General features: G+C 39.7%; 1 protein-coding gene across 4 annotated transcripts in view; it reads right to left on the reverse strand.

The window, feature by feature from the left end:
• GABRA1 (gamma-aminobutyric acid type A receptor subunit alpha1) overlaps positions 1-15,945 on the reverse strand; it is a 45,262-nt gene extending 29,317 nt beyond the window's left edge. Inside the window, exons 1-4 of one of the 4 annotated variants that reach the window (XM_029998190.1) lie at positions 14,569-14,763; positions 14,402-14,536; positions 12,218-12,305; positions 8,289-8,401 (exon numbers count right to left, since the gene is read on the reverse strand). In XM_029998190.1, coding sequence (XP_029854050.1) covers positions 8,289-8,401; positions 12,218-12,291 — 187 coding nt within the window. In that variant the 5' untranslated portion in view covers positions 12,292-12,305; positions 14,402-14,536; positions 14,569-14,763. Of the gene's footprint in view, positions 1-8,288; positions 8,402-12,217; positions 12,307-14,401; positions 14,537-14,568; positions 15,019-15,810 lie in introns of those variants that run through there. The other 3 variants (XM_029998189.1, XM_029998187.1, XM_029998188.1) reach the window with 3 other exon arrangements.
• Positions 15,946-16,185: the final 240 nt, after the last annotated feature.

The following is a 16,185-nucleotide window of genomic DNA, read 5'->3' on the forward strand; positions in this document are numbered from 1 at the left end:
GATATACATTTCTGCATCTGGTGCAAAAGTTCTAACGAGAATCAGTGTTCTACAATGCACATAGAGGTTTTTCACTTTCATTCAAAAAAGTCTACAACTTCTAAATATATATAAATGTAAGCAGTTTAATATAAATGTGTAATATACATACAATAAAATAGCTCCTTTTGTGAGACAGCAATAATCAAGATGTAATATTAGAGCTGATTCTACTGTCATTCTACTAATGCACTGAATGACATTTGTATTCTTTAGCAAGTTAATGCAAAAATTAGGTGGTAGCAAAAGTAATCTTCAGGACTCATAAAAAAAGTTAAAGGATGAAATTTCCAACGTATTTTTCATAATCACAGAAAGTAAAATATTATGATGTGGCTGAAATGCCTAATAATGTACTTTTCGTTCTTTATATCTGTGACTGAGACGCGTACAAACTACAGTGACTATTGACAAAAGCACTGGGTAGGTGAAATTTCCTCCTTGGCTTTCCAGTGAAATTAATGTGTGACCTCATCATTGTTTACAAGCTTTTCAAATGACTTAAATAAATTTAAGTATTCTCTTGACATCTAATTGGCTCTGGACTTAAAGTAAGTTCACAGTGAGAATTTAACCTTCTATTACTGGAAGAAGCATATGGTTGATGAGAAATTGCTTGGCTGGGAAGAAAAGTATTGTCTCCCTCAGCCCATCACTTTCACAAAAGTTCAAGAGGCTGTGGTCTTGTATGAAACAGCTGGCAAAAAAAGAAGATGGAGATTTCACAAGGTCCAGTAAAACATGGCTTGAATGGATTCTTTAAGTTCCAGCTACTGAATCACCTCTTCTTAAGACTGAGAAACTAATATCATCATTAAACCTATTAGCCTTTTACATATTGAAAAGTGAAACTCAAATGATTCTTTAAAAGATCTTTCATCCTGACTCCCCTCTCTCCATCTGCCTTCCATTGAGGCACTTCCTCTGGTGTCATTAGGAGACAGAAGATGCTAAAAGCTCGTCAGGGACAATGCATTCATCCCTTAATGGTGTAAACTCATAGTCCCAGCTCTGAGTGAGCCTCTATTTAATATAATATAGCTAACTGATTTACCTTGCACAAACACAGAATATGCTCTTTGAATCAGTGGCGTATCATGTAGTGGTATCCTGAATTCTAGTTTTGGGAGACATATGGTCATAGTAGAGAGGTTGAGGCTTAAGGAAATCACTTTAAGAACACAAAATGGAAACTAAAGGCTTTGGCAGTAAGATGGAAGATTTCCAAGGGAGTGGAAAAATGAGTGATGCCTTTCATTTCTATATAGCATTGAAGATAATTTAAGTGACATGTAAGTCATAAGTAATAATAGAAGATTCAGATTGTGAACTCACAAAAGACTGTGTTATCTTCGTACTGATGACACTTTTGCAGAGCATCTAATCCCAGGTCTCTTCAAATCCAGATAAAACCACTACACACCACCAAATTACTTCTTTTTTCTTTGATATGCACCTTACTTTACAGAGCAAGGAAAAAGTGTGTATGAACACACAGAAAAAGATTAGGCCCTCCAAAGCCATATGGAAGTTTTGAAATTTTTGTTTACTGTTTTACTAATTAGATGATTCAACTGTGCTTTGTTAAGAGCTTCAGAAGTTGTGAGTCACTCCTGCACAGGACATGTGTTTACTCATACAGTTGGGATATATATATAGAATCAAGGTTAACCATGTTCAGTTTGCAGCTTGATTACCATGGGAAGGCTTAAACTGTGCTTCAAATGCTCAGAATGCATTTTTCAGGAACCTCAAATCCTGAGCTATATTCAAAACCTTCACAATATCCCTAAGAACTAGGGAAAATTCTAAGTCATTGAACAAAAGCTCAGGTCAGGAGCTGATGGGACTGCTGAGGATAAATCCATCAGTTGTAAAGACACGTTAGCCATGTCTCTTCACTATAACATCTGTCTCGGGAACCAGGACTAAGTAATATAGGGATATCTGTAGAACAGGTAACAATTCCAGTAAAAAACCCGAAGAAATTGTTAACAACTTACTAGTTTTACTATAAGGCAGCCATAAGGTCCAAGTAGTTACTGATCAGCAAAATAGCAACCACACCTAGACACTCTGGGAGACAGCCTCAAGCAATGGATCCACATATAGCTATGAAAGCACCAGTCAACATCAACTACTGTAATTTTACTGTTTACAACTACTGCGTTTTGCTAATGATGCTAGACTAACGTAAACTCTCAAAATTAATAACAATAAATATTTTGATTTAAACTCCCAGGGAGCTCACTACTGCTAGAATTGTGATTGGATTACAAATTGAGAACAAAATAAGAAATACAGATTTATTTAAACAGCAGGAAATAAGCCTATTTATCATAGGAAACTATACATTAACTATTTCCCTTTCTGAGCTGCTGGTATTTGCACACAAGGCTTATTTGAATTGCATATTTTGGTGGATTAAATTAATTTAATCTTTTTTGGTAAAGCACTTGTTCCTCCTGCATGTCTTGTGTAAGTGTGTGCTATAATTATTAAAACGGAGAACACTTTTCCTATGGTTTTGAATGAAAGCAATTTAGATGCCTGTATAGTGTACACTATTATTACTAAAACACATCATGTAGACTAATCACCCTGGCTGCATCCTATGAAGTATTTTGATTGAAGAACCACAACAAATACACTCATAAGAATTTTGTGCTGCTGCTTTTGTAAAAGTAGAGACCAAAAGGGAGAACACTGAGCTGTCCTGTGATTACCCAACTGTACTCTGTGCTGCTATGAAGGGTTTACTGAGAGCCGTACAGTGTCATGGCAGCTCTCTGCACGCAATTAACAGCTCAGAGCTGCTCAAGTCCTCCCTACCTCCCTACTGTTGTATTAAATCAATTTTCCTAGGGTCTTCTATAGCTTTTTACAGTTGCCTTTACATCAAAGTGGTGCCTACAGAGTGGAAAAAAGACCAAAAATCAGCCTTTTCAGTTTTTACAGAGTTAAGTATAGCATCTAGTCCTTCTTTACTTACAGAATTATGCGTAGGGGTCCAGTATAGGACTCTCTTTTCATTTGGAGTAGAAATATTTAGGTTTAACTATATTTTTATTACACATACAGACCAAAACCATATTTTCCCTAAATTTTAAGGTAGCTCAGATACGAGTTCAAATCCAACAATTTCCAATGGGACCTTCAAGCACCAAGAGGTAAGTTTATCATATATTTATAGATAATGTTCTCATAAAACTGAATTTTAAAACCTAATTAACATAATACTGTCAAGTTTATTTTCCATCACTTTAAATATAAGCACTCTGTGGAAGTAATGAATTGCCTGAGATGGACCGACGTTCCACTTAAGGACAGTCACACTCAATTTTGATAAACATCACACGGGAGAGATCAACAAATAGCTTTTACTGAGAGCATAAAGCAAGTATAATTCTGTTCAACACTGAAGTAATGTTGATAATCTACCTGATGATGATCTAATGGGCATTCGACCCAACTATAAGAGCAAATTTCCTTCGGGAAGATTCTGGTCTGCCTAATCAAACCCACTCTTGTTCTTCTTAGTTCTGTATTAAACAACCTTTCTACTACAAAATCCCTCTCAAAGGGATACACCACATTTACAATTATTCTAAGTTAAAAGGTCACAGATGATGTGATATACTTTAGTTTTAGACAGGGGATGTGTACACTGCAAAGGTGATAGTCTCAAAAAATCTGTAGCTGCACCTGATTTCACGTGAATGAATCTCAGCACCGAGTACAACCAATCCGCACCGTGCAAGCCTGCCCTCTCTCCACTGTGGCACTCCAAATCTGCCATGCTGGCATCCCAGGGCTCTCTGTTCCCCACACGAAGACAACCCAGAACAAAAGGCAATGGCGTATCCATTTATCTGAGGAACTTCTTTTTTCCACCATTTTTCATTGCTTGTCAATTCTTTTAAACTCCTGCTCTATAGTGGTTTACTAGGAGAGGTCACCAAACATTGAGGTGAATTTTCCTCCTTATTTGACTCCTTCCTAGCACTATCTGAGCCTTTATTTTGCTCAGGATTGTGTACTGGAAAAGAGAACAGTATCTTTATTATATAGCCTATTTTTGATCACTTCTAGTTCTAGGATCCAGATAGTTCCCACAGAAAATTATGCTATTACCTAAATGACTTCGCTGTTTATTTTTTCCCTTAATGTCTAACATGATTTCCTCTCTTTCAGATTCAGTATGTTACTCTGCAATTCCTCCTCCCTGCTTTTTGTAAATTATTATCCTCTCATAGAGTTAATAGGTGTCCTTTAGTGTGATTCAGAACGTTTTTACATTCATTTTGAAAATTCTATTTTCCAGGCATAAATAACTGTAAATGTAGTTATTTGTCCGTGTTATGGATGGGTACAACAGATGCTATTTCCTAGCAATGTCTGACTAAGTGACTATGCCCACATATGAAGGATGCAAACATCTAAATAACATAATTTATATCAATAATTATTGATAAGAGGTGCAAATGTGCCAATGCATGATATAGTGCTGTGTGTTTCTTTTAAAGAAAAATCAGATTAATTGTAGCCACAATGCCATTTTTAAAATAACGAGCATATTCAATGACTGTAATATTTCCCCATGGGTCACCTACTCCATTTATTTATGTTCTTGTTAATGAGAAATAATTCCTTCTTTGTTTAACAGCAAAATGCTCAGAGCTGCTCACTTAATTTCAGATATGGCCTTACTGGTTTATCTGACGAATAATAATTTTCATTCCTGTACTCTTTATGGAGTATACGTGGCTTTTATTTTCCTTTTGAAGTTCTATCTCAAAAGAAAATCTAAAAAAAGGAAAGGGAGGATTTAATAATCTAGCACTGATTCCGTGCATGCTGAAAGAGTGATTCAAAATTCAGCACCTCTAAATTTTTCATTATCTTAATGCTCCACGTTTCAACCTGTCTTTCCAATGAATATATAGTATAGCTCCAACAATGTATCTCCAGGAGCTTGTTCCTTCCTTCATGGTGCCTCATCTGCCTCACCAGGATATTTCTACCAAGTAATGAAACTGTTCACCACACTAATAGGAAGTTTGCAAACTTGGGATAGAGAAATATTATGGTGTTTATTTCAAAAAGGAGGAAATTACTCCTATAAGTGAGTAGATCAAGATCAAACCCCTTTCACAATACATTACAATTTTTCAGTAAACGCACCTTTTTGTCACTGAATTTTTCATGCATACACATAAACACAAGGAAGGAGAAACAAACAAACTGACTGAAGAAACTCTATCAGCTATCTCTTCTTCCATAGGTGAGAAAGAGAGAAATTGGTTCTCTTTTCTGTTTCTGTTCCTGCACAGAATTCTGTTTTCTGCTGGTGTATATATTTGAAAAACTGCACTACAGAAGGAGAGGTTGTACAAGGATAAGCAGAGAGTTTTCTGCAATATGCCCCTTTCTATAGAAGAAATGAACTGTACCACGCAATGTTTTAGTTCATCTAGTGTTTCTCAAAAGGCATAGAAAGAACAGGATAGGCAATTTGGGATAACTGGAAGAGTGGTATAGTGTAATCAGTGGTACACAGATTTACACCGTGCCTAACAGCGTAAAATTTATCCACATAACATATTCATGAGGGTCTCTGGTCTCTTAAATTCTCTGATAGCTACATCACAGCTAATATGGAATGAATGAGGTTTAAACGTAATTCTATATATCTAAAAATGCTGTTATATTGGTAGCTTTCTTAACATTCTCTTTAGACTAGATAAAAATTGTGTTCTGATTGAAATATTTAATAAGAAGCCATCAGTGATGTTGGGAAGAAAAATGAAACCACTGCTCTTCCATATACGTTTTAGAATTTCCAGCAACAGATCATGCTACAAAGGAAGGCTATTGAACTTCCAACTCCAAAAACCATGCTGTACTTGATATAGTTTTACATATGGAACATTTCGGAATACCTTTCCCCATTATACCAAGCGTCTAAATCAAATGTGTCAAAATTGAGTCATCTTGAGGTTCTTAGCTAATATTTAGATACCTTAGCAAGAAGGTTTTGCACAGGTGAAATTTCAAAATTCCTGAGCAAAGCCTTTATTATAAATTGGTACCAGAATTGAAAACATTGGCCTAGATGTTTGTCCCTAGTTTTTGAAATCTATAATTTATGTCTTTTGAACAAAGCATTATTCAACAGTCAAAAGAGTAAAGCTACTTCTTACTATATTTTATTTTAAACTTTAATTTACTGCCCACAATTTCGTCAGATCTGGGATTTTTTAAAAGTCCTGGTACTCTTAGTTCTAGTATTCAAAGCTGACAAACACAACAGATAAATTAAATTTACTCTGCCGTACTGACACCGTGAAACTATAATGTACTGAGCAACAGGGAATTTGTGATATTTGAGGTTCTTGGCTACAGGCAGGAACATGCAACATAATTCAAAAAAGGAGGGATGCAAAGATTATTTAAACTTCTCTAACCCTTGGTTAGAGAAACTACTCCAATCCTGCCCTCCCTTCACCCCATATTACCCGTGCTCCACTCATTTTTGTGTTTAACTGATAGTGATGCAAATGGCTATTAACGTTTGTGAAGAGACTCATTTCCTCCTATAGAAGCAGTTACATTAAACAATCTTTCTGTCAGGAGTAAATCTTAACTGCACTGGACGGTTGTTTCATGAGGTCTGCAGACTTGTCCTCCCATTACACCCCTGAAGTCTGGCTTCAGAAACTTACACATAAACACACACACGTAAGCCTCTATACTCATGTGCTCAGTTCTCTCGATTGCAACCCAGAGAGTGACCGAAAATCCTTTCCCTGCATCTTCCTTTGTTTGCTCTTCTAGTGACTGTTAAACAAATCATAATAGCTACAAAACTCATATAAGAAATCATCATATGCTCAGATTTTTCTTGTAGACATGTACCAGACTACACAGTTTACAGAGTTTCATTTATTTATTGCCTTCTCTGCTATGTTTATTTACTGTGATGTAGTAGCTGACTGAACTGTACAGTTGTATTAATCAAAGATGAAGGAGCATTTATTTCTACACTAGTCCAAGGGTTTACAAGTAAGCAGGCAAAAGTACTGGTAGATAAAAGTGAAAACTGGTTCTTATTTTGTTATGCATCATCTGAAATTGCACACAAAAATTTACAGACCAACCCATTTTTAAAGGTGTCAATTAATACTTTATAAACAGAATTTTATCTTTAGCCATTCCTTGAAATCAGTGAAGTCAAACCATTGAAGATGTTGGCTCACAATTCAAGAACTGTTGCAAGATGGTAGCCTCAAAGCACAGAATAAGCTTACTCTTAAGTACCTTCCATTTCATCTGTAGGACATGGTATAAGAATTCTTAATGTAATACCCTGTTCTTCTTACAATGCAGTTCCTCTGAGAGCTATTATATGAGAACAGGTTGAACTATACTTTGTGGGGTAGGCTGCTTTGCTTTATTTTACCTGAAGAGTCCAAAAGAAAAAAAAAAAAAAACCAGACAGACATCTGGAAGAATAAAACCAACCTTTCCATGCACTGGAAAGAACAGATTTGTGCTTTTATGTTTAGAACTTCCACGTTTGTGAACAAAGAGCTTTTAAGATCCAATTTGGGGATTGTGTGACAGTAGAACAATTTAAAAAGTGAACATAGGGATGCTGATAAAGACCAGGCTTTGTAACAATGTTTTTATAAAGATGTAATTGCTATGTGTTTTTATACCTTTTTATGGATTCAGCACCAAGAGCAGAAGAAAGACATTTTTACCAAGCTGTGAAGACACAAAGTTACAGAAACAAATCCTGACATACCTAAGTAGAAAAAAATCTTACAGACTTCTCTGAGACTTTTATGACTAAGGTTGATTGACGCTTTCACTTTTAAAACCAAACCCTCTTAGAAAGATAGTCATAGTGCTGTTTAGGCCTGATTCATAAACTTGTCATTTGTCAGGTCACAGGTCATATTTTATTATCTTTTATTCTTCATACATTTAAAGTTTTAATACGTATTCAAAAGCCTTCTTGAATTGTGAACCATTTTCTTCTTCTTTTGGGTATAAGTGTGAGCATACCAAGTATGTGAAAGATGCAGAAGGCGTGGCATTTTTGAAAAAATGGATATTACATATCAGCATTATTTTATGTGTATATATAAACAGAATTAAAACAAGTATATCATGGAAAAATAACATTGTTTTAACTGATTTTTTTTCTAACATGTAACCTTGAAAATTATAATACAACACACCTCCCAGTCCTGGTCTCAAGCGGTTATCATAACCATCCAGCAGACGATCCAATATTCTGGTAAATACTGTGGTGTTGTCTTTAAGTTCATCTTGTGATGAGGTTTGTCCATAGCTGAAATACAGAACAGTTAACACTGAAAAACAGTAATCCACCAAGAACCTTACAAAACAGTAATTCCAAAATCTGTTTAATCTTGCTTATACCAGTTTATGGTCACAAAATCTCCATATAACAAGGTTGTAGTGCTTTATAGGGTTCTTTCACTTGAACATTTTCTTCTTAAATTGAACATTTTTTGTAAAGTCATAGAAAATCAGTGCCTCTCTATAAATGGTGAGCAAATAGAATGTCAGTTCCTTAATGTTTATCTCATTATTCATTAATGGTTATAAAGTTCTTATACATGTGTTCCCCAGGAAAAGGCTCATTTGTCAGCAAAAGATAATGTATTTAATTCATAATAGGTATGAAGTGTTTGCATACAAAGATACAATAATTCAGAACACTGACACTTAAGTACTGAAAATAAATGCTAAAACAAAAGATAAAACAAAAAACACAGAGATGTCTTCTTTATGAATATAGAAGTAAATCAAGTGAGTGCATTTTCATAGATCAATATATAATTTTGCTTTATTTTCTTTCCCATTTTCCTTTAGCAATTAAGATTTGGAGGAATACCTCCAACTTTTCCTTACAAACGTGTAACAAAACCATCTGTTGATATGGAAATCTCTCATGTCTATAAAGCTTCGCTTACAGATCCCTAAAGTATATCCCTAACTCAGCCAAAGGTCCTGAAATTTTGCTTGAACAAGGATAAAATTAAGCTCTTTGAACTCAGCTACCAAAATCTTACTTCCATCAATACAAATCAGAATGAAATCCGTGGGCTTAGTGGTTTCTGTCTGCTGTAGATGACATCAGAATCAACCTTCTTCTTTAAATCTAAAACCTTTCCCAAATACCCTGTTATAAATGATTCCCTTAATCATAGATTACAGTTGTCTTAAAGCCGAACCCAGTATCGTTTTTTCATTCACTGCTGGGGAAACTTCCATTATACACACGTGTAGTCATCATGACTAAAAGCAAAAACACTGCTTTCCAAAACATCATTTTGTTGCACACATTGCTACTGAACTGGATAAACAGTGCAGCGCCAAAACCTTTTGTGAGGATCAGCTCTAGCCACAAAAGTGATTCTTCCATTGGGCAGCGTGGTATCCATACGACTGTGGCGTTAAGCGGGTCTCGGTGCTCTGCCAGTTGATCTGCTCTAACCCGCAAAGATCGTCTTATGAGGAATATACTGTTACGTGAAATGATCTGGTTCTGTTAAAATACATGTGAAATGACTTTCTGTAAGCTGCATCAGTCAAGGATCCTTAGTGTATCCCACTCATATATTCCACTTGTATCAAATACAGAGAGAAGGAGGAAAGATACCCTGATATAGGTACTCTGGAAATGCTTCCAAGTTATTTTGCAGTACAGATTTGAATACATAACACTACAAATTTAAATGAGTTTCAGAACTGAGACTCACAGAAGTTTTACTAACTTCTGTTTTATTTCAATAGGATGTGACTTCGCACATCCCTTTTTCAGGGTTTTTTAATCTATATAAATCACTTTTTCTAATGAAGAAGACAAAATCTCTAAGAGTTTTAAAAAACGCTAAGAATTTCCTCCAGCCATATCATATAATTTCACTTAATTAAAAAATAGGTTGATTTATATTTATTTTTCATACCTACAGTTGAATTTTAAGTTACAGACGTTAATATTTTTTTCTTTTATGCTTCCTATATGTTACCAAATAACAAGTTCTCCTGCCGTCTCCAGTGAGCACTATCTTTCAAAGGATCATTCCTCATACAACTTATGGCGAATCGCAACACAGGACTTTTCACTGGACTGATTTCATATTAACACTCATTGTCAGTCAACAAGCTGCTGTACATACATATCTCAAGGATAGCAGAAGGTCATCAGCGTTAAGGTGGCAAAAGGATATAAAAACACTTCAGAAATTTTAGTGGTAAATAAATGAGTATGTTTGCAGAAAAGGCATCAGAAAGATGGACTAGTGGCAGCGCAGTCGGAAAGGATGCAATACAATACACCGCTTCCATTCTGGTGTCGCATTTGTCAGTACCCTTACCTGTTCTTCCCACCATTTTATCAGAGGTAAAAAGCACCGTTAGGGCTGGTTTTAACTGACATATGGTCACAACAGGAAAAATCTGAACATTTGTGTATATATATATTATCCTGTAACTCCAGAGGTATTGTGATTTTTCATTCAAAACACACATATTAAAATAGTCCTACTGCTGGTTTTTTATGACAAGAATGATATGGAAAGACTGTATCTTTCTGTATCACAGACACTTCATCTAATTCATCAATTGTTTTTTTATCATAAAGGATTACCAGCACTCCAGAAGAAAAGGCAAGGGAAGTTACTATAACAAAACGGCTTTAGAAACAGATACATTTCATGTAAGGTGTGTACATTTTGAGGAAAAAGTGACTGTATGCGATGGTGTTTTCATATTAAACCACAGTATAATAAAAAACTGTGCACTAACTCCATCTACAGGTCATTATAATAGTGACACACCATATAATTTTTAAACACTAGTCCAACGCGTTTTAATTCTCACTTTAAGAATGCACATGCATATATTACAGATATAATAAATATATGTACACATACATATGTACACATATCTATATAATAAACATGTTTTCACCAAATTCTCTAGCTAGGCCAGATGAAGTACTTCATGATCACTTCAAATCTCACCTATCTTAATATATTATCAAAATAAAAGTATTGCTTCTAAAATGTCATGTTTATTCAATACAGCAACTGTTACATGAGCCACCCACTCTCTTTTTTTTTTTTTTTTTTTTTTTTTTAGCGAAAATGCTTGTGCAGATGAACCTTTGCCCTTTGCCCACTCCACCCTATTTAAAATCTTCAAGGTAGCCAGAAGGTAAGTTTATCTACAGCTGCAAATACACAAGGAGACACGATGGAGATCAAGGCACAAATACATCTTTTACGGATCACTATTGACAATATGAAATTTCTACTGCTTTTTGGTCATTTGGTAGCATTATTGAGAGGACATTAATATTTTTAAAATACAGAAATATATCTACAAGTCTTCTTAAACACCTTTACTGAATTTTGAATTGCAGAGAGTACTTCAAGTATACTCCAAACTGCTTTTTTATAGTCTTTAGTTAACCTACTAGTTGTTAGATAAGGTGTTGTATGATTAAAAATTGTTCTTAATACTAATGTTATTTTCAAATTATGATTTCAATACATATTCCATAAACATTTGGTGCAGCATGATCTTTCAAACATAAACTGTTATGGGGTTTGAGCTTACAAATTCTTCTTCATCCAAGCAGTCTCCCTTCATCAGGAAGGTCTACTTCGGATTTGCAAAACCAGCTACTAAGTTAGGACACAATCCTGACCAACAAAGAACTGAAAGTTTTGCGTCTGCTTGCAGGGACAATAAAGTTACTAAATAGCACTTAAATGAGATTAAAAAAAACTTAATTACACTTTTTTTTCCCTCTAAAGAAACTTGTATTTCTAAGCAGTCATTATATAAGAGTAGAAAGGATTGCACAGGTGTTTAAGAGGTAGTTTAGTTTCAATTTGTTTCAGAAAGCTTTTGCTTTTTTTCTTCACAATATTGAAAAAAGATGTTATGCAAACAAATTGTAGTTTTCTTTCAGTCTTGCCTTGGTTAGATTTAGCTGGGATTTGAACAGGGATTAACTTCCCCCAATACACTTAGTAGTAGTGCAGCCCATGCAGTACTTGTCTTATGCTGCTATATTAAATTACAGGTTCCTAAAGTATGTTGGTGCATTAAAAAAATATCTCCCCACCTTCTTTCAGTCAATGCATTCAGAAGGAGGCTCCAGGCCCAGAGGCAGTCACAAAGCACCAGGAGTCTCTTCATGGTGGGCTCTGAAACTAGAAGGAAAATAATCATCAACGTCCCTTACATTAAAGCAGGTACTGTGGAAAAAAATGTCTGATTTTGGAAACTTTTGCAGGATAATTTGATGTCAGGCAATGACCTCACAATACTACAGCTCATGTCATTCAGAATAAGGGAGCACGGCCTTGGCTGTTCTCCTGTTTCCCTTCTACTTTTAGACACAGAGGCTTAGGGTGGGATTTATTTTGCAGTAAGGGTGTACTCTTTTTTGCATTATTCTTGAGCGTTAACAAAAACAATTAGGAGTTAAAGCTGCTGTCCCCAAACTCCGTGGCAATTCTTACTCAATTTCTTCCTGTGCTGAAAACGTGACAAGGCGCCTCCGTAACATTTCCAGCTAACCAAGTGTAATTGGTTTTTGTTTGACTTGAACTCAGCCCGAGTCCTTCCAAACCTCTTGGAAGGTGTCAGTGTGTGGTAGCGTGACTGAGGAGAGCGGTGCTTCCCTCACAGCCACTGCTTTGCTTTGATGTGATAGAAGCAACTTTCTTCTACAGATATTACTATTCTCCTCGTCCCTGAAATATTAGCATCAGAGGAGTCAAATGATCAGGTTCTGGCTCTGTGATCTGCTGCTACATATGCACACTAATGTTCTTGTTGGGCTAAAGGGCACAATTCATAATCAAACCATGTGCTGACAACCTACACACCATTTCCCAAATCTCTACCAGTCTCTGATTGCTGCTAGGGAATGTTTTTGCATTAGCAGCCTTCTCCTCCTCTCCAAATGTCTCCTGTCCTCTCTCCAGACTTCACTGAGTTACTCTCAGTTTACCTTTGAGTAGAAAGTAACACAACTCAGAACGTTTCTTTCGCTTTCTAATAAACCGTAAAACACAAAGTTAGCCGATATTTGTGGAATCGGTGTTCCGGATTCAACTGATTGCCCAGGAGATGCTGCAGGTCCCTTTACATATCTATATACTGTGTGCTGGAATCCAGTTGATTTTTAGTATTCATTACATTAAATAAGGGCAACAAAATATGAAGCTTGTATTTTCCCCCAATAGTGAATTGGAGTTTTTTTAAATGCCTGAGAAAATTAAGCACCGTACATGGAAATGTTGTTGTACCTTTAAATAAAGCTACCCCAATTCGCTGCACACTCTCAGGGACAATTTAAATCAATAAAATATCATTACAAAGCGGTATGTAAGCAATGAGATATAATTAATGCCTTTATAGGCAAATGATCGGCAGATAAGCAGTGAGTGGGGCTGAGCTGATCTAACTGGATAGGAAGGAGCTGGATGTGGCAGGAAAGCGTGGATAAAGATCTTCAGGGACGAGACTGCATCTTAACTTGCCCTGTGATCAGCCCCCTTACAAAGGGAAAGGCAACATCTGTGACTTCAAAAATCGCCTTCTCCCGCTCCTGCCAACTTCTGCCTTTGCAAAAGGCTCCTCGGGATAAAGAACGGAAAGTGAATTATTCTGAACTATCTTGATCTGTTGAGCTCTACGCTCGCCCCCCCTCCCAACACCTCCCCCTGCTTCAATAAGGCACTGTAAATCCTGGAGAAGGAAAGTTTCTTGCAGCTGGAAAAAGCAAATGTTAACAAAGACTTTCAAGGAGCGTTCGACGCCGGCAGCCCCCAGCCCCTGGCCTCCCCCAGCCCGCACCGCCTGTGAAACCAGCTCTGGGCTTCCCATTCAAAATGGGAGGAAGAGCCACGCTTCTGGGAGAATTTCAGCGGCGCCCACTGAAGAAAAAAAAAAGGGGGGGGGGGGGCATTTTGATGCATTTTTGACTCCGGTGAGAGATTTGCCCATCTCTGAGGCGCAAATCGAGACTTGTTTTCCTCCCGGCATTTCAACTTTGTATTTCCCCCTCACCCTGAGAAAGCCACCCCTCCCACCGCCTCCCTCGGAAAAAAAAAAAAAAAAAAAAAAAAAAAAAAAAAAAAAAAAAAGCCCCCAAACCAAAAAACCCTTTCCAAGCGACCGGTGGAAATGAGTCCACGCTAAAAAAAAATAAATAAATAAGGTAAATGAAAATGCCCATCGATCGCTGCGGATTTTCAAGCTGGAGGGATAGGAAAAAATCCCACCGACCCGGCGGTACCTGCGGAGAGAGGGGAGAGGAGCCGCCTGCGCGCCTGGACGCGGTGCCCGCAGCCGGGAGCGCCCGGAGGGGTGCGGGTGTGTGTCTGCCTGTCTGTCCGGGTGCGTCCCTCCGGCCGTCCGTCCGTGCGTGTGCGCCTGTGTGTGTGTGTGTGTGTGTGTGTGTGTGTGTGTGTGTGTGCGAGCGAGCGGCCGCCCTTACCGGGAGCCCCTCGGGCGCGGGTCCGCGCCGGGCGCCGCTGACCGGCTGTGCCGGGGCTGCCCTCCCGCCCGCGCGGCGCGGAGGCTGCGCGGCTCCGGCTCCGCCGCTCACTCCGCCTCGGCCATCGCCGCCGCTGCTCCGCTCCGCTCCGCTCCTCCGGGCTTAGCGCCCAAATTTCTCTTCCCAATATTCCGACCGCCGCTATACAACAAAAGCTTTCTCTTTACCAAGACAGTAGTAATACGTCCCAGGGTAAACCGGATGTGAAATAGGCTGTGACTTCATGCCAGAGAGATTTTATTTTAGAAAGGAAGGTGGTACCAAGCTCTCATCTAGAGACCAATCCGCCCATTTTTTATATGCAGCACAATTTAACTTCCAGTGCTCTCGCCCTAATCCCTTTCTCTCTGGCTGCAGACTCAAATCCTTCTACAATCTGCAGCATTATTATTATTGGGGGGGGGGGGGGGGGAGCTGTACGGCCGGGGGGAGGCTGCACTGAGAATCTTTAGACACTCGCAGCCTACAAAACAGTCTATTTTAAGGGTCGCACATTAAAAATATAGCCGGTCTGCGTTCGCGTTCAACCTTCGATCGAATATTTAATCGCGGCATAAATATGAATGGAGGCTAGCTAGAAACGTAGAGGATGCAGCACTCCGCGTGTGCGCCTGTAGCCCGTGTACACGTACAGAGACCCGGCGGCAGCCTACGGACGCAGCCAGACGGGGACAGAGCCGCTGTGCAATCCTAATTAAAGCCCGGTAACGGGCGTTTGGGGCGAGACCCGTAGGAAACCCGCTCCCGTGGCCGGCGGCTCTCCCACACTTTCACACGCCTTTTATCGGTAGGTGCCACGTTCGCCCGGAGCGGCCGCAGGGCCCCGCCGCGGGCCGTGCCCGGGGGCTGCCGGTGTCCCCCCCCCGCTGCGCCACTCTCCCGGGGGGCGGCCGGGGACCCGCGGCGGCGCGGCACGGCACGGCACGGCACTGCCCGGCCCCGGCCCGGCCCGGCCCTGCCCCGCCGCCGCTGCCCTGCCTGCCCCGGGGCGGCCCGGCCCGGCCCTGCCCCGCCGGGGCCGGAAGGCGGCGGAGCCCCCGCGCCCCGGCGGAGCCCGCGGCGGCCGCGCCTGGCTCGCTGCCCGCGGCGGGAGAGGCGCTCCCGGCCGCCCCCCCCGGGACATGCGCGGTGGCCCGGCCCCGGCCCACCTGTGGTCACCGAGGGGCACGGTTGTGCTGGAAGTTAACGGCAGTTTAACCCCCAGCCGGCGACCGTCCTCTCCTCGGGGGCGAGCTCGGCGGGCGCGGATACTTGTGCGGAGAAAGAAGGAGAAAGTTGGGTGCCTCAGGTCCCGAGAGGCGTCGGCTGTGGCGGGAGGGCGTCACGCAGCCGCTCACCTGCCCGCCGCGGGTTATCGTGGCTTTAGCTCAAGGCACCTCTCACCAGCGCCAAGCCTTCTGCAGAAATGTCAGACACCGCTAACTGCCACAAGCACAGCGTGGTCAGCTGTCGTAGCTCTGTTTAGTGTAAAGATAAAATGAACTCCTCGGTCAACAGTGTCTGCTACTTAGAAAGCACTACCA

This window comes from Aquila chrysaetos, chromosome 22 (assembly GCF_900496995.4).
Source record: "Aquila chrysaetos chrysaetos chromosome 22, bAquChr1.4, whole genome shotgun sequence".
NCBI classification, from domain to species: domain Eukaryota; kingdom Metazoa; phylum Chordata; class Aves; order Accipitriformes; family Accipitridae; genus Aquila; species Aquila chrysaetos.